The sequence below is a fragment of the Ixodes scapularis genome, unplaced genomic scaffold (genome assembly GCF_016920785.2).
Source record: "Ixodes scapularis isolate PalLabHiFi unplaced genomic scaffold, ASM1692078v2 PGA_scaffold9__187_contigs__length_104089568, whole genome shotgun sequence".
In the NCBI taxonomy this organism is placed as follows: Eukaryota; Metazoa; Arthropoda; class Arachnida; order Ixodida; family Ixodidae; genus Ixodes; species Ixodes scapularis.
Window position 1 is genome coordinate 61,332,879 of NW_024609884.1, and position 25,833 is coordinate 61,358,711.

Sequence of the window (25,833 nt, forward strand, 5' to 3'; positions counted from 1 at the left end):
ATCATTCACCACATGGAGATGCGGCCTCTTTTTCCTCTGACAACCAAATCTTGTAAGAACTACTTTGTGCGACGTGTGAAGGCTGCTTCAGGCATTTGTGTTTGGTTGGGACTGAGTGCACTGTGTAGTCTTGCGCTCTCTTGTGATCGCTTACGACGAGAGAACACGCCGGCAGGCTGGCGCCATCTATTAGCTAGTCCTCGAACTGCGTTGAACTACAGCCTATGAGAGATGGTCGTTTATAACTTTATCAAAAGTGTTTTCCTAGCCTATGGTGAAAGAAAGATGCAAAATAGAGAAAAAGAAATGCAAATGGCAAGTGTATCAGGGTTGGCCAACGGATGGTGCCAGTGGGTTCTGTCGTCATCAGCGACCCCGAGGGAGCACAACGGTCACAACCAAACGCAAGTTTGTGAGCCAACCTTGAGCCACACGCATAACCCCTTTCTCCCGGTGGTGGTGCCGGGTTTGGCAATGCGTGGGTGGCGCTCTTTCAGCGTGGAGTCTTTGCTGGAGGCACGCCGCGAGGACCCCGAAGAGCTTCTGCTGGCGCTGGGCTTCGGGGGCCAGGAGGCAGACCCCGTGGCACGCATTCCCGAGCGCTTTCTGGTCCAGCCGTCCCAGGCCAGGGGCGTCGACCTGCGCCGCCTCGTCTGCCACCAGGAGACACTGAGTCAGCGCCACGACACGGGCATCCCAGGTCAGTGGCACTGGCAGCTGCGGGACGCACACATCCATTGGCTGCAGCAGCGAGCGCTCGGGACAGACCCTGACTGGCGGACGCCGCCCCCCCGGGCTCTTGAGACTGCCCGGGCGCGGGCCGGAGTGGTGCCGAGCATTCTCGTCACATCTGGCAGTGCCACGCATGACTGGTGCTGATGCCTCATGGACTCGCGGAGCGAGACTGTTCTTTTGGCACGCTTTTGAAGGCCGGCCGCTCTCTCACCCCGGTGCAACTGCGCGCTTTCTGCATCTGTTTCTTTTTTGTCGCTCTCGTGTCCCTCTTAATTCTTGCGGGAAGTGAACGGTAATGAAGAATGTCTATGGTAAAGAGTTGTTTTCTGGTTAAATGTTTGACTGTGTAGTTGTTTTAATGAGAACATGATTACCGTAAGGCTCTTTCTTAGAGTACTGTGGTTTCGTCTGTTATGCTTATGATTCTGCCGTTACGACATGTGCAGTAGAACCTCGTTGTATGCTTTCCCGGCTGCTACGTTCACGACTGCCAATCCCGTTGAACTCCCATAGGCATGCTTGTATTAATTGGTTATTTGCCGCGTTGGCTTTCTAGGTTGTTACATTCAAAACCTGCCACCCGACATGGCCAACGACAGACACGACCTGTTGGGCTGCCTGGTAGCGCCTTTCTGCCTCCTTTTGCTCCGCTAACAGCGAGTAGATACAAAAGCAGCTGAATTGGTGGCTTGATATGAAGGCTAGCTGCCTTTGTCTTTACTGTACTCACTGTTGAACGTTGTGAGTACAGAGAAACAGAAAAAAGCGCAGGATTGCTGCATATTCACTGTGCGTGATTCGTTCAGCCGGAGGTGGGAAATGCTCAGAGGACGAGCACCGTGACGACACACTTTTGGCGCCGCTTGATTGGCTTCATCGGATTGCAGAGTCAGCTGCACTCGGACTTAGTGCGTAACCTTTGGCGGTTCACGGGACTTCCCGATGCAGTTGTGCAATCCCTTTACAAGTTTCTCCAAAGGAGTGGCATTGGGTTACAAAAGCCAGCTTTGTGGGCTGTGATTTCAATGCAAACCACGTTTGCACTGATGGGGTTTGTACACACACATTACCCATTAGCATTCCTTGCCTGAAATCCCTGCTAGAAACACGACTACTAACACAGTGTCGTGCACTGTCATCTTTTGCCCCGGCTCTGGCTCACTTATCCACCCTGACCCGAGTTCTTTATTTGGCGGGATAGCGATGGAAGCTCAGTGATGTGATTGCTGCGCCAATTGCGCCAAACTGTGCCAAGGGGGTAACCCTGCTACATCCTGATACATTTCGCCATATAATGGGTAACCTGCACCAAGCCTGCGCCGAAACACCAATTTTGGTCGCCTTTCAAAACCGAAACTAAACTGAGTACCGTAATTAAGCATGCGTGTGTTATGTGGCGCAAGCGGCTGCCCGACACAAAGTACCCTGCATCAATTGTCCATCCGGTCTTGCATGGTTTTCCCGCCGTCTCACATTTGGCGCTCCCGTCGTCTCGTGGGTCTCGTCTCGCTTCTTTTTTTTTAAAATATTTTCAACGACAGACGCGGGTGTGTCCGGACGCTCCGACGCTAGCGTGCGGGGTGCCAGTCGCTGTGAAACGAAACCACGTTTTTGCGCGGCGGGAGCTTCTTTGTGAGCTGAAGCACTCGCTCCTGAAAGCAACGGCCGTGTGAAGCTATATTTGCTCCTTGCCTTCCAGTCACCGTGGTCGCGCGACGTCGGGTGTTGCCGTCCCCGCGTCGCCGTAGATATGGTGCTTTCTAAAATGAAACTAAGTACTGCCGAATGTTCATCAACATTCCTGTTCTTGTTTAAATCATACATTACTATAAAAATCCTTCTTTAACTCAAAGACTGCTGTATCGAAGTATTGATGACCTATAGGTTTCTATCGGTGGGCTTTCTTTCGAGGGTGACCCCGGTACGTGAAATATCTGCCGCGAAAGAAAGTTATTGAAGAGAAGTGAGCTAAAACAAACAAGGCAATGTATGCACGCTGAACCCGCGCAGCGCGCTTGTTTGTCTCAAGTTCAGTTGCACAAAGCGCCCCTAGAACTTTTCGACGCTGGGTGGCGATGTCTTGCATTGATGCGCTCAGGTTCTTTTTTTTTGTGTGTGTGTTTAAGCTTGTAGTACCTTTTTTGCCGGCCTGGCAAGCACGCGCCGCTGGACTGTTTTTTGTCGTGTGCTCCACAGTTACATTTTGCGTACAATTTTGGGAATCGGTTGGCGACGGAGCGGAGTGGCATGGTTTCGGTTTCGATCGAACAGCCGTTGCCTCCACTCGCGCGACGAAGCACGTGCAACTGCAAGCCTGCCGAAGTTGCCCTTATATGCATAAGAACATGATTGTACGACAGAGGCACCAGTCGGGATGCTTGCAATCAATTGTTTCACGTTTGCTTACTTTTGACGAAAATCTGGCATGTTGGGAACCAGTAAAATGATGGCAAGCGGTTTTTCGGAATTGCTCGGCAATGCCTACAGCACTATACACTTGTGGGGTGTCTCAGCAGTTAAACCACAAGCAGCGAGTTCCGTCGCAACAAGTCTCATCAGAACACAACACAACACGAAGTGTCCTTCGTTTGTACAACACCTAAAACTAATATTTTTATTTTTCTAAGAATATCTTCCAAAAGCCACTTTTGCTGCTCCAAAAAACTGTTTTGGCTGCTCCGAAAGGTGCTCCAAAATAGCTTAGGCCAATCGCATCACTGGAAGCTTATCCCCGACTCAAAGACTTGTGTTGAGTGCTGGGTTGCGGATATATAACGCACCACAGTTCAATCAAAGTGCAGTGAGTGCAGAAACAATGCATAAAAATGCAAAGTGGCAATGTCGTCTTCCCCACAACCAGTGTTTGTTTTGGCAGACTTGGTTTCTCTTGTTCGATCTCCAAGTCAATATAAACAGTGGCTGATGCGGGGGAACATCTGCTTTAGGCAGATGGCTCGGACATTTTGCTCATTCCTTTTTTAAAAAAACAGTGATGAAGAAAACTGTTGACTTACGTTTGAATAAATACGACAGCTTCCTAACCGTCGAAGTCCAGATTAAATAGATAGTTGCCTAAGAGTTGGTTCCTATTTCATGTTCCTGTTACAATGTTGTTGGCAGAACACTGATTCTTGGTTGGAAGAACTTTCTGATCATAGGAGAAGGGAAACAAAAAAACAGTTGGCTTACGTTTGAATAAATACGACAGCTCCATAACCGTCGAAGTCCAGAGTAAATAAATAGTTGCGTAAGAGTTGCTTCCTATCTCATGTTCGTGTTACAATGTTGCTGGCAGAACTCTGATGCCTTGTTGGAAGAACTTTCTGTTCGTAGGAGAAGGGAAACAAAAATATGAGTACAAAACCATGCACAGTGAAGAGAGGATCGCAAATTACTATTGGAGGAAATTAGGTAGAGCTCACAAGTTGGATTGTTGAGGACACTGATCATCGATCAGTGTTGCAGTCATCTGGAGAAGCGCTTTACAGTGGGGACTTTTCGGTCATAATGTGTTCATCAGCGTCACATGTGATATTGGAGTTCTCTCTGGAAGGTTTGTTCCCGCTGGACGTGGAATGTGAAGACATTCGACAGTCCCTATGTGGTCAGAGCAATCCCAGACAGATTGGCGCCAAGACTTGTCAGGAGGCAGGAGACTTAATTGGACCTCTTGGGGACTGGCCGCGTGAGCAGAGGTCTGACGTATTCTTCATGACCAGCTTCGTTCAACTGACCCACCGGACAATTTTTTTCTCGCCACTCCCTACAAACGCACCCTTCCTCTATTTAGTTTTTTTGGGATCAGGCATGACACCCTCCCAAAAGCATTACCGGCTGTTGCCACTTTTCAAGATAATTTTTTTTTTTTGCTGTGGTCTGGGAAAACATATTACGGGGTTCTGCTGTAATTAAAGGGCAACTCCGCTTCATTTCTGTTTTTTAAAAAAACAATGCAGTCCTATTCGGTGTCACCTAGGAAGACCACACGTCAAATATTACGACATAGTTCTGTCTAAATATTTCTTAGGTTTGTCAAATTTTGCAACTCGCCAAGTTGCCGAAATCGGCTGACACGAGCGGGCGAATTGAGGCGTAACCAACAGTGCAGTCAAGGCTACGGCGTGGGCGTAGCCAACATTGAGCTAATTGTCATCACCATTGCCCCCTTTTGCTTGTTTTTACTTCTCCGGGCAAGCGTAATAGGTGTCATCAGTAACGTTGCCTCTCAGCGCTCAGTGGTGGTGTCCATGTGATTGGCGTAATGCGCCTGTGCAGAGTGCTTCTTGAAAGCCGTCCGGTTGCCCTGCTGTGGTCTCGCCGTTATCACCGTCTTTGTCTCACCGTTTGTGATTATTGTCTCTTGGAGTTTCGTCCACACTACGGACACCACGTGCGCTTACTTATGCTGCAGTTGTGCAGACGTCGTCGAATGTTGCAGACACCAAAACGTTGTAAAGAGTGTGTGCTGTCCCAATCCCTCCCGTCGTTGCACAGAGGATCACGTGATAGCCATGTTCTTGGCGACCCGATGCCAAGGTTGCCGGATGGGGCCGAAGTTTCGGTTTCTGCTCGTGTATAAAATTAGATTTAAAGGGATACTTCAACGAAATTTGAAATATTCCTGTCGTGTTCAAAAATAGGTTGAATATGATCTACAATATCCGTAAATGATAATTGCACGGTTGTATTTTGAGGCTGGTGGCTGTATTTTTCGTTATAAACGGCCCACTCTGACAAGTGCTCAGAGAAGGCCCAGTGGAGACCACATGACATCCAACGCAATCGTGACGTAGGTCGTCTCGGGACGAGCAAAGCTACGGCGAGGCTGACGTCGAGAGGATGGCCTAGTCGTTCTAGCCTCCGAAGCGGCTGCTTTTGTACGAATTTTGAGTGATGGGTTAATCTTCTATAATCTTGTAGGGGGACAATAGCGACTTCTTCGACACAGAAAAGGCATTCTCGGGAAGAGGGGAGTTCCTTCTTACCCTCTTCTCTCGTTGTGGCCAGAGGCGAGACACTCATCGTCACTAGCTGTCAAGGTTCCTAGACGGGCATTACAAGCGAGGCGTTAGCGACATCCACCAGGTGCTCTTTGCTAATCGTTTAATTCATTTTAAAATTCCTTTTCGAGACTTTTTTAACAAGATATTGGTATGTTCGATGTGATACTGCTCCTTTGAACACATATAGGCCAAAAAATGAGCGCTGAAATTTCGTTGTAGTATCCCTTTAAAGATATATGTCCCATTTGTAGCGAAGTAAATGACGTAGTGTCTTTAACTAGGGCTTTTTAATGTGAAGTCACTCATTATTCTCAAATCTACGGGATTGAGTGGAGTTGCCCTTTAGGTGGTAGGAATGTTTACTAGTATATAGTCAATACTGCGTAAAAATTTTAAATTTGGATGCAGTTTTAGAGGTGTCAGTAGCACTATGCCATTGATTTTGCCACGCTGCTGGCCTTCAAGGAATGGTACAGGCCTGTCAGTGGACTGGTACGAACTATGCCTCGTCTCTCTTTGTTTACTTTGTGCATCTGCTTCGGTAGTGAAAACTGTTTTGTGCTGTTTATACGACGCTGGTTTGTATTTTATTGTGTCGTAATGGCAATTTAGGCGATGATTGTAACAAAATCGGTACCTAGAGCATGGTCAGGCATGCATCGCTGCTGCAGGGGTTATTTTTACAAAGGCAATAACAGTGCCACGACATGTCACCTTCAGATAATGCTCGCTTTGTGGCAACATTGTAAATCGCCTAACTTCACACACACATGGAATGAGGTTTGCAAAATACTCGTCTTACTCAAGAGCGTGATATAGTATTATAGTTCATTCTTAATCGACACCTTCCCTTGCCCGGATGACGAACCTACCAACACATTGGTAAGCTCTGAGAGGCGAATCGCACTGCTAATGTTTGGCAGTAACTGTTCTCGCGCAGCCAAATGCTGCTTCAACGATATTTTATAAACTTTTTTTTTAGCCTTTATCAGTAACCATTTCTTGAGTTGGTGATTCGTCTGCGTCCTTCTTCAAGGCTTGACGACTTTAACCGGAGCCCAGATCCAGTGAGTGTGGCGTTCAAATCATTATATTAAAACTGCCATTTTTGATGCCATGGAAACCCTTGAGTTTGAGTTCAGAACGTCCCCACAACAAAAAAATTAATGAAACACACAAAAAAAAAAAAATTGTGTGCAAAAAATATTCTGCATTCAGTGCTTTGACCTTCAGCAGGAGGCAGCTACAATGAGCGAGGTCACATATTTTGGCGTTGAATAGCACCGGGCAAACTGCGAGAGGCAGAATTTAGAAACTGCCTGCATTGCAAAAAAGTGCTCCAGAAGCTTCTCTGAAGCTTGCTTAATGAAGCTCTTCGGACAGAAGTCCTTCTCATTGTCATACAGAAATGAATGCTTTAGAGCATGGTTTCTCCTACAATGATGGGTGGGACCAGTTTTGAGACTGCGCAACAATCAACTGAGATGCTAAAACCACTTTACTGTCTAGTCTGAGCAGTTGAAGGTTTTCTCCTGTTTGCCATATGCGGAATGTACTGTCGGGTGTCCTCAAGCCTGACATTTGTTGGCTCCACCAGGTTTCATTTTTGGGGCTGCTTTTGAAAATAGGTGTCGGCTACCACCCTTTAAGATGCATTTTTCCTAAAAAGAAACAAGCAAATTTGGTTTTAACGCAATACTTATGCCACAAGACACATTTTGAATTCAGAGAGTATATGTGTCTGGTTGTACACTTTGGTCCAAAGGGGCTCCCATTCCAAGGTCGTTGTCACAGTGACATGAGAGGTATGCCCATTTGCGTGTACCACATACCTCCACCGTACACTGCGAAAAGGCACGAGAGAGAAAAGTGGATAGCTGGATTGGCTCGTAGGTTCCTTCCATGGCTCTTGCTAAATCTCGTCTTGCACTAAAATGTTGCGCTAATTAGTTTGTTTCTTTGTTTTGTGGAAATTGCATTTTATGTTATACCCAGGCAGTTTAACAACAATGTTTTTTGAGTGTGGAGTGTCTAGTCATTTGCGGTTAGTCACTTGTGAAATTCTTTGCTGCAGTGAAGCTCATCTCTATCTGTGATGCCCTCTTGTTTCCCGTGCCTGTTTGTGAGCACTTTTCTCACTGTCGAATCAACCCGTTTGGTTTAAGCGGGTGTCGGTGCGACAGAGGCACGCCTTGCTGGGTCAATTGCTGTGGCGTTGAGCTTGGAGGGGGTCGTTGAGCGGCCATGTTGCACAGGACCAAGTGGGGAGCTTTTCTCAAACCGTGCCTTGGGAAGGCCTGCTCGGAGCTTGTACGTTCGTAGGCGCCTTCTTCCTTCGCGCTGTAGCACAGCTCAAAATGTGTCCCTCGCTTGCGTTGGAAGTTGGCATGGAGCCTGGCCGGGGATTGCAGTGCTTCGTGAAGCGTGCAAATGACGATTCTCCCTTTTTTTGAGGAGTTTGGCAGTGTCGTTCGTGTGAAAAATGGCCTCATGCGCCGTGAATTTTAGGGCCTTGGTAAGAAAAATCTGCTTCAGTCTTGCAGATTAGCATTTCCACTGAGCTTAATTAGCTTATAATGGAAGGTTATGGTCGTTTTGGTTTCCTTAGGAGTGTGCATTTAGGACTCCATCTATTAAGAGCTTTCACCGACTACTACATACTATACTCATTAAGGCAGGGGTTGTCAAACTTTTTCGTCCTAGGGAACCCCAGTTGCCAACCGATCATACTGGGCGATAAAAGTGTTAAGACAGTGAATAAGAGTTTATTGCACTAACAGAATAAGACAAAACGAAGGACAACGCACAGAATAAGAAAGCAGAGGGGGTTAGCCTGGGGCACAATGTAAAATGTATAGTATATATATTAGTGCTAAGGGTGAGGTTGCCTTGTCCGCAGCGCCAACTCAATCCATGGCTCAGTCTGTGGAAGGTTAAACTAGGGAGGGGGGGGGGGGGCACTGCAATTGAGGTGCTCGTGGAACCCATGAGAACAGCTCGTGGAACCCAGTTTGAGAACTCTTGTGTTAAAGAAAGGGCCACCTGTTTGCAATTTATCCCTGACCCAGATGTTCTAGTCCTTATTTGTAGCATAGTGTGAAAGAGTTGGTGCTGCACAGCTTTCTCGTGCAAAAAGCATACTATAGAGGGTGCCAAGCATCCATTGGCCCGATGAGAGCATCACTTCCTGTCGTGGTTTGAAAGCATAGAAGCATGAAGCAGTGAATGCGAAGACAAATTTAACTAAACCTGTCATAAAAAAGACTTGTTACAAGACAGTGGTGGAAGAAACTCTCACCTTGCAAAGCACCATAGGCATTAATATCCCCCAGGGTCTATATCCCCCAGGTGCCTTGAATGCAGTTTCATAGCTGTATGGAGGGGGGGGGGGGGGGGGGGGGGGGAGAGGCAGCACCTGCTTTTCCCCTCTCTTGAAAACACATACCCTCCAAACGAAGAAAATAAAAAAATAAAAAAGAGAGAAGCAAAGATTGAAGAACTGACAGTCAGGATGCATGTTGACATCAACACCTAATCACCTAATTTACATTGTGGCTGACAGGATGCTACTTGAAAATGTTTTTTGGCACCCTCCCCCTGAAAAAAGAAATACCTTAGCTATGTGTCTGCTTGGACGCCTTCCAACAATATTTAAGGTGCTCTTTGGTTCGCATGCCAAGGTGCTGGTTTCAAGTGAAACACACTTGCTGTGGGTGACAAGGTTGTTCAGCTTCACCATGACTTGTTCCAGCTCTATGTCTCTTTGGTGCTTCAGTTGTAGCTCGCTTGAGGCACCTCCCCCCCCCCCACCCCCCCCAGGTATGTCTATCCCCTTCTGTCTGGGATTCTATGTACCTACATTCTGTACTATGTGAATCTCGTTTGTTCTTGAAGTAACTTGACTTCCTTTGTTGCGATGCCACAAGTGCAAATTGATAGAAAGTCTGAGTTTGACCAGCAGGACGGAAGAGAAGCTATGTGCCATGCACAACACCTCATGTAGGAGACAAGAAAGATGAATGACAGTCATGTTGAGGTCAGGCTTGGAGGGCTGAAGAGTCCTTCCTCTTAATTTCCCTGTACGGTGCGAGGGGATGCCCTGACTGATGCCATGTGCTACCTGGACTGTATCATTGTTCTTCTGTTCATCTGTGAGGGTTCAATGAAGGTAGCGTTTTGTCTTGTGTGAAGAAGCATTCAATCCTCTTGCAATGGCCTTGTTACTCTTCTGAAGCACAGTCCCTTCTGCACATGTTTTGCACCGGTTAATACAATGGTGGGACAGAGTAATCTTCAGCTTAGCTCGCTTATTTGGCATCAGTATGTGTGCAAACAGCAATCGTTGATCTCTGTACAAACGCTACGGACTGCACTTTTCTGGGAATGTTTAGTGGCTGTAGTATACGATGGGGTTCGCTCGACCATTTGGCACCTCTGAAGAGCTGCTCTGGGGAAGAGTGGGTGAGATAAACGCCCGACAGGGTCCACTGGTGATACCAAGATTCGGGTGGTGGGCTGGAGTTTTGCAACCACACATATTGAACTTAGTTCTAAGATGCCTAGGGTGCAGTCGGTGGTGTGTGGGGCCGCCTATGCAGGTGATATGGGGCCTGTAGCTGTGGGAATGCATTTTATTGCTGCTACAGCTGCGCCTGGCTTGAGTTATGCCAGAGCTGTGCGTGCTGAACGCCTACATGTTGCTTGCAACGCTTTGTGGTAGTGTTGTACAGGTGCGGAGTATTCTTGCCCATTTCTTTATTTATTTTTCATATTCTCTAGGCCCGGAGGAGCTACAGAGAGGAGTGGTGGTAGCAAATGAATTCGTTGCAATGTTTCTTGAAGTTTGTGGCGTCAGAAATGGCAGCAATGGAGGCAGGGAGGTGGTTCCAGTCATTTGTTGTTCTCGGCATGAAGGAGTCAAAATAAATGTTTGTTCGACAGGTTGGTGTCTTAACCTTAAACTGATGATCGGTATGAGATGGCACGTATGATGGGTGAAGGAGCAATTGATCTTTAAGAATCTGTTTAGATTGATAGATATTTTTAGAAAGCCAAATAAATTTGCGACTTAAAGGAGCTGTGCAACGATTTTAACGTTGAAAGAATTTGCGTCTTCTGCTTTTGATATTGTTCACCTTGTCACAAATGACAGAAAACACACCTCCTTTCATCGAAATGTTGCGATTCCGCCACGTAATAGCGAGGCAAAACTTGAATACTCCCCGACCTGCAGCCGCGAGCGGCGGCCATGAGAAACGCGCGGCGTGAGGTCAATGGGGAATCTTGTAGAAAGATGGCAAGTTTTGCGAATACCTGCTCGTTAAAAGGTAATTTTTCTATAAATCTTGTCGTTCCAACATATATATAAATGCGTCAAAAACCTGGTATCATCGACAAAACTTTTATTATACGGAGTTTTAGTGGCGCCCTCTATCCTAGGTCCACAAAACCGTCAACTCTCTCTGCTACCGCGAACAGCCGCCAGAAGCCGGAGGGGGAGAGGGACAGGGCCAAACGGGCATGGCCGGACTTGGATTAGACTTTCCTCCTTTCACCATATTGTTCGCGCGGCGCCCGCCAGCACGTGGTCACGCGGTTGCGAGCGGATGAGTTCTCGCTGCTCACTGATGGCTCTAAAGAGAAAACTTTTCCGGAACCCCGCGCTTACCCTATCAACGACACGTGACCCGGAAGACGACGTACGAGTTGAGAGGTGGCAAAAACCTAGATCTTTTTCATTTTTTTAAAATAAAAACTAGGGTATCCTGGCAAAATCCGTTTTCTGTAGTTCACTTCAGAAATGTCGGGCATCAACTTCCACAATAATTTAAGCAAAGCCCTGAAATTGTTGCCAGCTCCTTTAATGCGAAGTTGGGTAGGTCGAAGGTTGATGAAATGTTGAAACGTTACTCAGCTAGGGTTATTCACAATGCCCTCTGTTTTTTGTTCTTTGCTAAGCTAGTCCTCTAAAGGGTTGGAAACTTAAATGCATGTGATACCAAAACAACATGGTTTTTCTGAAATTTTCTGATTTGATCAGAATTGTACCAATTTCCTCCTGCTTTTGTCTGGCATGCCCTCTCATTTTCTTTACTGAAAGCTACCTGAGCGTGACTTGATTGACTGGCAGCTTCGCTTGGCAGACCACACATTCTTGTGGGTGAATCCTTTCTTGTGTACCAGAGCAGTCTATTTTTCAGCCATTTTATAATTGTATTGCCCATAATGTTAGTCGTTTTGCAACAACGATTGTTTGGTATCAGATTGCGAGCATTGCCACCTTACTACTATGGTACTGTTTATTCTGATGTAGTCTACAAGGATGAGAGCTGAGGATCATCATTCATTCTTGTCGAAACATATCTATAGTAGACAATATGTTTTGAGGAATTGTTCCATTTGCCATGTGATGTGTTTGCATTTGTTGCTGATGGCCATTATTAAGATTGAAGGCCAATTTACACAGCAGCGTTTACTCGCATTTTCTTACGTTACATTATTAGTCATCGGTACATCCATGCTTCGAATTTCGCATGCAGAGCGACTCCTTAAATTGGTCGCCACGCTTCGTATGAAGCACGGATATCCCAGTGATTCTTGACGTAAGCAGACATAAGTTCTCGTAACATAACACAACGTAAGGAAACGGTGCTGCGTGAACCGGCCTTGAGTGTATCGGTTTGTTTAGCTGTGACTGCATGCAGCTCATCTGTGTTGGATTTTAGAGAAAATGCCTAAATAATAGGTGTTTTTGGATACCCATGTGTTTCTTCTGCTTGCAGTTCTCTCCTGCCCACATTTCATGCAGAAGTGACTAACCTTCCCCATTTCTGACCTCTAACATGTACCTGCAGTAGCAGCACTGTTGCTATTTGTAGTAAAATGCTTTAATCCTGTTGAGTGTCCGCTTTTGTGTCTGCTTTTTTGGCACGGTAGCTGAGCTTGGAAGCTTGCCTAAGCCTTCCTGGACTGAGCTGTTCCTTTTCAAGCCACGTGTGAGTATTTGGGCTGGTTTCTCTGCATGGCAGACGGCTTCCTTTCTTGCCTGGACGCCTAACAAGCTGTCTTTTCTCTCTTCCTGTCGGGTTGATCACCCGACTGGCTCCAGGGTGCTTTGGCACTGGGCCTGGGCACGTTGAGCACAAATCTCTTCAACGGTTAAGCATGTATGCCAAAGGGGCGGCAAATTTTTGCATGTTCTAAAGTCCTAGGTCGTAATTCGAAGGTCTGACTCTTGTTGTCACTCGAGTGGTACGACCACCAATCTCCGAGACTCTATCCTATTTGCGCCTTCTGCGCTCGGCTCTGTTGGTGTGACAGTGGCACGAAGCTTTTGTGTTTCCAGTGCTGCGGTGCCACATATTACTTCTATCTCGAGCACCTTGATAAGGCACTCTCTTTTCTTCAGTGCCAGAGGTGCGGCTTGGTGTTGTTAAACTGGCAGTTGGGCAGCTTAAGCTGACAATTTGGCTGTCTTGCGATTGTGATCAGTCGCCATCAATAGAGGGGACGTGGACAATTGCGTGTGTGTTTGTAGATATACAAAGTCAGCGTGCCTGGTTACTCTTCCCGGGTATGATCAACCGGAGCTTTCTAGCCTGCATGTCTGTTTGCATCCACTCCTTCTTGGTCATGCATGGTTGAGGCCGCTGGACCGGATGAGGTAGTGCCACCGATCGGAGGGGCTGGTGGGGTACTGCAGCTGCTGTTGCGGTCTGCGTGAGGGCAGAGTTCCACAAAGCGGCACAACTGTCGCCGAGTGTCTTTTGCCGCTGTGCATCGCTACTGCTAGCACCGCGAAGTAGAAACTCGAGTTTGTTCGTGACTTGGACTAAAACTAAGACAGCACCAAAAGGACGAGGACAAAGCGGAAGAACTTGGTCAATTTATAATACTTGTCGTTGTCTTTCGGGAGGCTGCTTTCGTTTTTATTTAAAACGCTATGTAGGTAGCAGGTTGACGCGAAGCTTTTCAGACGGAAGCATGATCTTGGGGACCACAGACGCACTCATTGGATCGGTAGCACCAGTGCTCTGACGGGTAGTGTTCCCTCCCTCGGTCCAGCGATACAAGAGCGGGCACAGCGAGGAACTTAGCCTCCGACGCTTTCCTTTGTCCCCACAGCACCCATGCACTCGGGCACACCGCCGTCGGCCATTGCATCTAAGATCATGGAAGCGATGGAGCAGAACCAAAAGAGCCGGTCGTTTGCGGCCACAGCCAAGCTGGCGCGGGCCACGAGTAGCCTTCTGCTGAGCAGTGCCAGCCGCGGCAGTTCAGAGAGCATCCTGGAGCCGGCCAACCGCGAGTTCCTCGAGCGCCAGGGGGCCGAGGACCAGGAGCCCGACCGCAAGAAGCTGGTTCTGGGGCGCGAGACATTCAGCTTCGACCTGGACTCTGGCTTGGTGCTGCTCACATCGGAGAGCATGCGGGCCCGCTGGCGCCGTGCGGTCCGACGCATTCTTGCCAGGGGTACCGAGAGCGCCCCGGAGAGTCCCGGTGCCGACAGAGAGGCTCGCAGGTTGTGCCGGCAGTCGACCATCACGGAGGAGGCTCAACCGGACGAGGACTCTGGGGTGGGCAGGCGTCTCTTTTTCTCTTCTTTTTGGGAGGCTTGCAGTTCCTCCAAGTGCAGTCAAATGCCATTGTAACAGAGTCGGTGGGACGCACTGAACTTTTCGTTGGACAAGTCGCTTTGTTGTAGGAGTGAAATCGGTTAGCTTTTAGCTAGAAAATTCGTAATAGCAGTCATTTATGTCTTGTGGGGCGATGTATTATGCTGTGGAACCTCGTCGATGCATTCCCGGTTTTTGCATTTTCCTGGCTTTTACGTTCAGAATCGCCAGTCCCGCTGAGCTCTTATAGGAACCCGTGTATTAATTTCCTGCTTAGTATGTTTGCTTTTCCGGTTGCGTTCAAAAAGCTGCCGACATAGCGCTGGTGATGCCAGCCGATTCACACGATGGACCGATTTGCGGATGGATTGATCGCGTGATGACACGTTCGCGGATTGTCGGCCTCCCAAGCGCATTCACACGGAGAGGGAGACGAGGGACAATGATCGAGGATTGACCAAACCACTTAACGACTGCACAGTGGAACCGGCGTCCAAGTGCGATGTTTGTCGCTACAGCCGAGGTGCTAGCGCATTAATTCGAAAAAGAATCGTTGTGTGCTGTTCTTATATGCCGCGCAAGACAGAACATTGTGAGATGCTTAGCGTGAAGTGCCACTACCTTTACTAACCCAAGGCATAACATATTTGTGATCCTGCTCGAGGGGAGTAGAAGCGATGGAGTCCTGGAGTTGTGAAGGGGTGTTTGCCCATGTCTTCATCCTCAAGTACTCACGTGCAACACTTCAGTACACCACAGGCACAAAAGGTCTTTCCCAACCTCGTTGGGTCTTGGCCTTGCCGGATTTATTTATTTCATAATACTATCAGTCCCCCAGCGGGGACTATGATAGGAGTGAGTACAAAAAAAAGAAAATAGACAGTGTAATAGACCTGCAGAACATAATAACAAAAATGGACTATAATGACACCTAATACTCGTATCAAATAGCACAAAAGTACAAGAAAAAAATAATAACATGAAGTCTATTGGTTACATGGGAGATATCTTACAAAATCCAAAACCGTTTTGGATTGAACAATGAGAAGCTGAATGGATGTTCCGGACAGAGCGCGGCCTGCTAGACAAGTTTTCACAGAAACTTCTTGACACGGACCTGGGGCCCTAATCTGGACAGTTGGCGGAAAAGTCGGCGAAAATTTCGGCGGCTATGATTGGCCGGCACCAAGGTCAAGTGTGCCGTTGGCCAATCGCGGCTGCCAGATTTCTCGCCGTCGTTTTCGCCAAGCGTCCAGCTTAGAGCCCCTGGAGGAGTACCGGAACCTGCAATGCATCAGCTGGGAACAGTTTCTGCAGCTTTCTTCATTCGTGGAACCAAGAATCACGCGACAAAGAATGAATCAGCGAACAGCGGATCAGCGAAAGGAAACAATGTGCCATCTTTGTTTTGCTTGTCATGGATGGATGGATGGATGGATGCTAATGGCTGTACCCTTTATAACGGGCAGTAGCTTGTGCCACCTAGCCTAGAGATCAAAAGTATGATTCCTCCCCTCGCCCTTCTAAGCCAGTTTGCTTCCCCTCAGCATTTTTGGACCTATCACCAGGCGGTCTGGGATATCCTCAGGATGACCTTTGAAGGATCGGGCAAAATGCTACGTGGTGCATCATTGTGCTTTGTTTTGTTTTTGTTTGTTTGCTGGCTCATGTTGCACGGTTCTTGGTTGCACACGCACCACACATGAGGAAAGCTGCAAGAACTTCGCCCTGCTGACGCACTGCAGGTTCTGGTAGTACTCCTCCGGGTCCATGTAAAGAAACTTCTGCCAAAGCTCGTTTAGCATGCTGCAATCTCTCCTACACATGTTTTACAGCATGTCATGCAGCAAGGCATCTTTTGTGGCTTTGGTGTACTCAGGTGTTGTGCACGATTGCATGAAGGCGAACCAACGAGGACGTTGGCAAACACACCTCCGCAAGCCCAGTCGCTCGCCCGTCTTTCAGTCACCCAAAGCACCAGGTGGAAGTTGTGAGCTCTTACAGCGAAGCTGTTTATCTCTACCAGCCAAGAAAATTTTTGTGTCGTTCGCGTTGTAAGCAAAAAGCTCCCGGCAAACAATTGAAGGCTAAACAGCATATCTCCTTTGAAATCAGGCTTAGAGCATACAGCTCAGTATTTGTTTCAATAAAGAAAATCACAAAACAAGTGTCAAAACCACATGATGGATGATAAGGCGCGTTGAACAATAGGAACACCCTCCCACGCGTTCTGGTAAAGATTAGGTTTACAGCTGCTTCGGAAGGGGTGGACGTCATTCGAAGCCCTCATGTGAAGTGCAAACCACATAACAATGCGAAGCACATTCCTTCTCCCCGCGTGTGTTTTCGTGTCTGCATTCTCACAGAAAAAAAGACTTCAGAGCGAAAAGTACAAACACCACGCATACAACATACAGCGCAACATTCGTTTCTATAAAGAATAAGCACAAAACAAGCATCCTAACCCTATAATGAATGATAAGGAGCTCCTAAAAACAATGCGAAGCACGTAGCGCTTACTGCATACGTTCCCGGTGAAGATTGCTGTTGCTTAAGCTGCCGCGGCAATGGTAGCTTGCGACGTGGGGAGTGACATCACTAGCCTTTCATATATAATAGAACCCGCCTATACCCCGTTTCACCTTATGCCGGATGCAGCGGATGCTACGAGCTATCTTAGCCAATCCCGTTCTGTGGGTGTGGCCCGTGGTATGCTTTCCGCGCGTCGCTGTGCCCCCTCTCTAAGGTCACATGACACTCGCACGGCCTCCGATTGGCTCCGATGGCTCGTAAAATCTGCTGCGCGTAAACGTAAGATGAAACGGAGCATAGCAGCTGATTTCATTGTTGCTGCAGCACCGCGATGAATAGGCCACGCATGGTTAGGACTCCCGAGGAGCAGCGTTAATACGAGGAGCGGCAAAGGGAAAAGAAACGGCAATACGACCAGCGGCGGCGTGCTGCGACCGGCGGCGATATTTCGTATAGTGCAGTAGGCAGTCGTTGCAGTTGATACCACAGCTTCGCTGACCAACCACCTTCACTGTGTGGATTGGAACCCCAACTTTTTTTTTTTCTGAACGTATTTGAATTCACACCCAATGAATGTTTACAAACTTTTTCTAAACGTGTTTGAGATCGCGCCTGCAAACTTTTACAGTATGTTTATTATTTTTTCTGAGCCTATTTGAGTTCACACTTATGAATGTTTGCAAGAAAATTAATTGTTTTGTGACACCTGCTACCAGTCTCACCTCTAGCGCTCCCCGAATGGCATTCTCGTTCCTTGCGTTTTCCTGGATCTTATGTTTTATTTCCCCGGTCCCCTCAAAAACATATCAGTGAGGTTCTGTATTTGTTAAACATGAATTAGTTGCGGTAGTCGTAGCACATTGAACTCGGAGGAAATGGGCCTCGGCTTTTTGATGCTGACATTTTCTTTCTCGTGCTTTCACAGTGTGAAGATATTTTCTTACTTGTGCTATTGCAGTTATCAGTTCTGATAAGTTTTGTTTGCTTGAATGCATTTTTTGTAAGGGGGAGGTAATGTTGTGCTCTTGGATTTTATGTTGGCAGCATTCAGTTTATCGTCCTCACCGTCGGATTGTTTTTCACACAGTTTGTTATGGAATGTTTCCTTTTGTTTGTAATTTGCAGTGATGGAAGTGCTGTACCATTTGTGCCAAATCGTGCCTTGAATGAGTCTGCTACATCTTGCACTACAATGCCACCATTTGTGCCCAATCGCGCCATGAATGAGTCTGCTACATCTTGCACCACAATGCCATTTTTGTTAAGAATTGTGCCATACCTGTGCCGAGATGTGCTTAAAGGGCAACACCGCTTGATTCCAAAGATTTCGGGATAATGAGTGATTTAGAACCAAAAAGTCCTAGTAAAAGACGCTATGTCGTTTGCTTCGCAAAAAATGGGATATGCAGTCTAAGCTCGTTATAACAGACCTTGATTTCGACTAAGAATTTGGTCTGTTGTAAAAGGGGTATGTTGTATGCAGAGATGAAATTGAGTCAATTTTGTGTAGAGGAAAACCAGCCGAACTTCACGAATCGGTATGTTATATCGTAATGTATGTTGTAACCAGGTCTGTTGTAATGAGCTTAGATTGTATTTTTTTAAATATAATTTTGAACACTAGCGGAAACCGAAACTTCGGCTCCGTTTCGCAACATTGGCCTCGGGTCGCCAAGAACATGGCCATCACATGGTACGAGATGTCACATGATCTGCGGCCCGAGGACAGGCGGGATTGGGGCGGGCGTGTGCCAGGGGCAAGTGTTGTATGCACCGCACTCTTAGACACATTTTGGTATATCCGACATTCAATGACGTCTGCACAACTGCGGCATAAGTCTGCGCACGTGGTGTCTGTAGTGTGGATGAAAATCCGAGAGACAGTAATCACAAATGGTGAGACGACGACGGCGGTTGTGATGCAGAAGATGGCGGTAACGGCGGGACCACCGCGGGCGGCCAAACGGCTCCCAAGAAGCGCGCTGTGCAGGCGCGTTACGCCAACCACGTGGACACCGCTGAGCACCGAGAGGTAACGTTGCTTATGTCATGTGCTACGCTCGCCCGGAGAAGTAAAAACAAGCAAAAGAGGGCAATAGTGATGACGTTTAGCTCAATGTTGGCTACGCCCGTGGCGTAGCCTTGACTGCGCTGTTGGTTGCGCCTCAATTCGCCCGCTCGAGTCAGCCGATTTTGGCAACTTGGCGAGTTGCAAAATTTGCCCGACCGTTTAAGAAACATTTTGACAGAACTGCGCCGTAATATTTGATGTGTGGTCTTCCTAGGCGATACTGAAGAGGACTGCATTGTTTTTTCAAAACCAAAAATGAAGCGGAGTTGCCCTTTAAAGCAAAAAAATTAATATTTTATATTTTGTCGACCCTAATATTCAAAGAAGTAGAAGGAAAGAAACATTGTACAAAAAATTCGGCAGACACTACTTACCGTAAAAACCCGCGTATAGTTCGGATCTGCATACAGTCCGAGGTGTAATTCGGGGATAGAAAACGCGAGAAAAAACGTTTTCACGTGAATATAGTTGAAGAAAAACAGAAAAATGCATTTATTTACATTACACCTTATTCGTCGTCCTCGTCTGATGCACTCTCTTCCGAAGTTCCCTCGTCGGAAATGTTCTCCCACAGCACCTCATCCTCCATGCCATCAAGCGCGTTTGAAATGGAGCACTTTTTAAAGGCACGACAAACCAACGCCTCAAGAATGCAGGCCCACGTCTCGGCGATCCATGCGCAGAGCAGGGCTGGCGAGGCCCGTGGCGAGGCAAGGGAGCGATCTCCCTTGCCTTTGCTTGCAGCAGCTCGATGTTCACCGCGAGATGTGCAGCTCGTTACTCCCGAACAAAGTCCGTCAGTTCTTGTTCCACTTCGGGAAGCGCTCCATTTTTCGGTGCCCGGAAACTTTTTCTCTGGCCGCTGCATGCAAAAAGGGCTTCCTTCTGGTTCCGCCAACCGCGAATGCTCTGCTCGTTCACGCCGAACTGCCGCTCCGCAGCACAGTTGCCAATGGTTTCGGCAGCAGATATAACTTTTCTTTTAAAAGCAGCCGAGTACTGCCTGCGCGGTCCTGACATGATGTAAAATCACAGAAAATTGTGGCCGTCGTGATGTGTGCCAAGTGATTGCAATGGCCACTGTTGCACGCCTGTCCTGTAGGTCTCTAGGACTATCGCCACCAACACCACTAACGCTACCTAACGCAGAAGCGCGCAGACACCTAATGATGATGTTAGCACCCCTCAATGCCGAAACCGAAACCAAAACTGTGAATTCGGGCCGAAATGTTTTGAGATTCGCATATAGTACGGGGCCGAAATTTCACACCCTAAAATTTAGAAAAAAAACCCGGGCTATACGCGGGTTTTTACGGTACGTGTGGGAATGCGAAAGCATTATAATCCTCTTGGTAAAATGTTTTCGACTGATGTTTTCGATGTGCATTAAAGTTCTTTCTACTGATTCGGTGTGTGTGTTTGTGTATACTTTGGCCACAGACTGGAAATATTCGGACCATTTTGCCGCAAAACGATGAATTTTACTATGTTCCCTTGCTTCTTCTGAGGCATACCTTCGTGGGCGACCACATTTCACAGCTGCCGCTGAGGTAAATACTTCAGAGTCCATCGCAGTAGAGACAGCACCAATGAAAATCCGAAGAGCAAGTGATGCGCGGGAGAGACTAAGAGAGTATTGCAGAAGAGAAAGCAAGGGAAGTGTTTCGCAGCCGTTGGCCTTGGGTGTCACCTTTAGTGACGCGCAGGAGGCAGCACGCTCATTTTATACATTTGTAACGTGGCGCCACTTTCTCTCCATTGGCTGCGCCGTCACATGCCCAATGACACACGCACTAGAGCACACCTTTAGTCAGCCAGATGGCTGCGACGGGACGTGTGCAATGACGCATGCACTAGGCACACCTTTAGTCAGCCAGAACCGTGAAGCCGCCGTGGCGTCGGGGAAGCGTGCTCGTCTCGCACCCCGGAGGCCCAGGTTTGGTTCCCGCCCAGACCCAAATGTATTAAGTTTTCTTTTCAAAGCTATTAATTTACTTTGTTTACAGGAATCTCTCTGAGAAATTTGATGTTAATCCGAGCATTTTTGACAAGTTTTCAATCTTTGCACCATCGGCCATTTTTGGTACCATCGCTCGGTCACGGCGCTGCCGCCGCTGGATTTTCGCGTAAGGGGGCATATAATGCTTTTGCATTAATATGAATTTCACAGCGTCTCTACTCTTCATATAGTTAGTTTCATTTTAGGTCGGAGCACAGTTGAAGGCTTGGACACAACCACAAACATTTGCTGCACTTGATTGGTTCGGCCGATGAAAGAACTTGTGCAAGGAGATGACGAATGCCATCATGTCTCACTTTGATGCTGCAAATCAACCGGCTAGAGCTGAGTTCCCGTGCAGCTGGCGATCGAAAGAGCAGCGACCTTTGACATAACTAACTCTGGTTCCTACGCCGCTAAAGAGCTGATTCACAACTAAAGCACAAGCGTAGATTTTTATAAAATATTTTTGGGTGGTTTTTGCAGTTCATGATATAGGAGTCTTGAGTTTGTTAGGTTCATTAAACTTATGGGATGCATTTTTATTGGTAGACGTGTTAGCAGATATGCTGGTTCTTCCTGCTATTTTACAGAAATTATATTTAAAGGCTAAACAAACTACCGAGTGTAGAATGAAGAGGGGAGCAAGAATTTATCCCAATGAAGTGTTGCACTATGATTCTCTTTTCAACCATTTTTAAATACTCATTGTAAATTAAACCATATGCTGAAATATGAAAGAGGAACCCTTAATCACTATCATAAAATCACTTTTTCATTCTCAAGTGATGTGCTAACAAATGTTGGCATCTACTTCAAAGTGTCAGTGGCTGCTCCAAACTAATATTTTTCCTGCTACAAAAAGTGAAATGCCGCTCCCATCACTGACTTTGGTAAAAAGTATTCTGGCTTGGCACATTTACTCGAATGGCCCTTCTTTTCGTGGTATCACCGAGGGCATCACAGCTTTGTTCTACCTCACCAAATGGGCATTTTCATGGTAATGGCATTTGTTATCAGGGCATTTGACTGTGTGCGCAAGGGTAATCACCCTGAGCATAACACACTTTTGTCCTGTGCATGGCATCTCTGGGAGTTTTTATACGTGCCCAGCCCATTGCTCTGCTCCAGTTGGGTGCGATGAAGGTAGTGGAGCCAAAGCATCCATTCTCCACCCCTTCTTGATATTCTGGCTGTTGAAACTTGCTTAGTTGAAAGGATGTGTTGGCTGACTGCTGAGGTTACTCTCTGTCTTGCAGGAGCACACCCTCACGGAGCTGTCGAACTTACATCGTGCCCTGAAGGAGTACAAGGCCCGCCATGCCCAGTACAGCGGCTCGCTTGCCGCTTTGGCACGTGGCTCGCAAGAGGCCATGTGAGTTACCCAGCTTGACCTCTGAACAAAGAAGAACTTGCCTAGCCGTTAGCTTCAGAAGGGGTCATGTGCTCGTTGTCTTTTATTGTGCTTTGGCGACACATGGACATTTCAGGCTCACAAGACGCCAAAGGTAGGAAGCTGTAGGTGTGGTGTCAAAGGTAGGAAGCTTTTGCTGGAGGCAGGACAGCTGCAGATTTCCCTGCCGTTGTTGTCCTGTCTGCGAAAAAAAAAAAGATTGGGTTGTGTGTGTGTTTATACAGCCTAGAACTTGGTCTGCCTCACAGGGGCGACGAGTCTCCCAGCTGTAGATGAGAAATTTAGCCAGTGCGGTACAGCCGCTAGCCTGGGGTCTTTAACGTGCATCACGCAGTAGTGATACACGACCGCACGCCGGTGCGATGCTCATCCAGATCGAAACGGGCAGGGGTGGGGCTCGAACCCAGGATCCCTGGGTTCTGCAGCGCGAGCTTTCGCTCCACGTGCTCCGAGCTGGTGTGCGCTAGACCACTCGGCCACCGATCCCCCTGCTGTCTGCGAGTATAGCAGTCTGCAGCGTTTGAGCATGCGCCTCCGTATCTGGGCCTTTATGACGGTTCCACTTTAATTTCGCCGTGCTGTGCCGGACTGTATTCTGCATAGCCCTTCGATACCGACGCTCGGTACTTTACACCCTCAAAAATTGTATTTTAGAAACTGATGTGAGGTACCGACATAAAATTTGTTTTCATTGTGGTTCTTTGTACTGTATGTGAGATACTTCGATGCATTGCTGAAATAACTCCCCAATATTTTGAAAAGCAGGATGTCTGATTTCCTCACATTGGTTATAAATGGGGTTCCACGTTTTTGGTTTTTATTTTTTCAAAATTCGGCATACTTTTTTTGGTGTTTATTTTGAAATTCAATTTCCATTTTTTTTTTGGTGTATATTTATGCCCACGAAGGTTGACCGTCTTTTTGGGTGAATATGAAATAAACACCAACGGACACCAAATCAGACGATCCTTGTAGCTCTGATACTTGTGATCACTCAAAGAATAACGGCACAGATACATTGAAAAAGAAATGAATAGTTTTGGCAGATGTGTGCAACCGTAAACGAAACAAGGAAAGACAACAACAGAAGTACAGACAAGTCAGAAATGAAGCCTATGCCCAAAAAACACGGTACTTCACCTTCTGTACACCAGCATTACATGATCTTATTGTAGTAAACACACATGTACTTTCCCAGGTTCTCTTTGACCCGCACTCTTTCTTTCCTGTTAATATGACCCTGAGCTTTGAGAATAACACTGGACACTGGCAGGCTGAGGAGGTGAAGCACTGCCCGAGCCAAAATCGGCCAATCAACCAAATCTGACCGCCAAAAGAGACACGGCGCGACGTTTTCAAGCACAACATATTTCGTGTACTCACTAAACTCTGGCTGCAGAGCTTTCATCAAGTCAGTGTCCCTTACAACGAGTTTGAAAACAGGCTCGTACATGGCAAAGTCATTGGGCATGTTGGACTTCACGTTCCGATCACATTAAACCATAACGTCGTGATGGCATCCGTGTATCCCATACATTCGGACACGTTTCGATAGACACTGTCGTTCCACTTTTTCGCCACGGCTCTGTGATACGACTACAAGGTCAAAGTGGCCTTTTTCGGTTAACACCGAATTTTAGAAAATGGATTCTACTACTTTTATTTGTTTTTATCGGTTTAAAACAAAAATGCTGAACCTACAAACTGACCTTTTTCGGTTGAAACCGAATTTCTGAAAATGGATCCGGCGTACTTATATCGGTTTTTATCGGTTTAAACCGAAAAATCGGAACCCTAGTTATAAAGTTCACTGGTGCATTCTGTGGTTTACATACGGCTTGTAAGTTTTTCTGCTCCTTGCGCACATTGTGCGTTAGTTTACTCTCAAGATGCGCCCGCATGCTTTTCTTTTCACTTGACCTCAACCAATTACGACGTAGGCTTGGCCACGAAATTATCACGAGTTCCCTGCCTGTTCTCTACCTTTCTCTTTGATTGTCATTTCTTGTATTCTGATGCCCCAAAGACGGATTTCGGAACACTTGCTGTCCGTGTTGTATCACATGTTTTTTTTGTTTTTTTTTTTCGTTTGGTGGCACTTAAATAAACCTACCTACATATAAAGATCCAGATTCTATACATTCACCCTAATAAACTTCTTGGCATTGTGACATTAGCCAACTACTAGTAGTATCAACTACTGTAAACGACTTCATTTTTGGTGGCTTGATATTTTGTGAATTTCGCAAAGGAATATTTCGCAAGTGGGAGTGGTATGCTATGTATTCGTTACTGTGGAACCCTCTATTAGCATTATCTTTTTTTTTTTTTTTATTGCGAAATTTGCAAAAAGGAGGTTCTTGCAGTAATTTAAAAGTTGTTTCGAGTGTTTTCCAACAGTTGGTTGTTAGTTGAACCGAGACAAAGCGGCCTACTTGGCCATGGGGTAAACAACTTTGGGCCATCAATAAAAACTGTGGCAGCGTCCATTGGCTGGCCTAGCCACAATGGTACCAACTGCTTGCTAACTGCTCATGCTGGTGATATCTTACACTGCCTTGTGGTAGTTACAAAAATGTAGAGAGGAAGGAAATTGACGTAGAAAGGCGAGGGGAGGAATCACATTTTTATGGCGAAGCTGTATTTGGCTCATTAGTCGAGACATTTTTGTGTCGGCGTCCTCACAAAAAAAAGCCCAAAAAAACAAAAAACTTTTCAGTGATTGAAGCGCAAAGTGCATACATCATACATACAACATACAGCACAACATTTGTTTCAATAAAGAACAAGCACAAAACAAGCATCCGAACCAGATAATTGATAAGGCATTCCTGATAACAATGCAAAGGACGTAGCACTCACCGCATAGATTTCTGGTAAAGATTACTGTTGCGCAAGCTCCCGCGGCAATGGCAACTTGCGACGTGAGGAGTGACGTCACTAGACTTTCATACATAAAAGAAGAAGCCGCCTATACTCCGTTTCACCTTACATCCGAACTCAACGGACGCTACGAGTATAGCATTTGATTTCATTGTTGCAGCACCGCTATGGATAGGCCACGCATAGTTAAGACTCCCGAGGAGCAGCGTGAATACAAGGAGCGGCAAAGGGAAAACAAAAACAGCAGTACGACCAGTGGTGGCATACTGCGACCAGCGGCGGCATTTGGTATAGTGCAGTGGGCAATGGTTGCAGGTGATGCCACAGCTTCGCTGTCCAACCACTTTCACTGCGTGGATTGGAGCCCGAATTTTTTTTTTTTGCTTTCTACACTAGGTGGCGCAAGCTACCGCCCGGTATAAAGGGTATAGCCGTTAGCATTCATTCATCCAATGGTTGGTTAGTGCGTGGGTTCTCAAACTGGGTTTGCTAGGAATACAGTGGTTCCCCAGAGTGCCCTTATGGGTTCTCCGAGCTCCCAAATTTCCTCAGCCGTCCCTCCCCTAAGCAAAGCATTTTTC

The 25,833-nt window shown here is 46.9% G+C and overlaps 1 protein-coding gene across 4 annotated transcripts in view; it reads left to right on the top strand.

Moving 5' to 3' along the window:
• The window catches only part of LOC8038471, a 69,692-nt gene that overhangs the window by 31,335 nt on the left and 12,524 nt on the right, over nt 1-25,833 (top strand). For all 4 annotated transcript variants that reach the window (XM_029982322.3, XM_029982262.4, XM_040500797.2 and 1 more), the window contains 3 exons: nt 498-700; nt 13,863-14,314; nt 22,215-22,330. In XM_029982322.3, the coding sequence (XP_029838182.1) occupies nt 498-700; nt 13,863-14,314; nt 22,215-22,330 (771 nt within the window). The remainder of the gene's footprint in view (nt 1-497; nt 701-13,862; nt 14,315-22,214; nt 22,331-25,833) is intronic.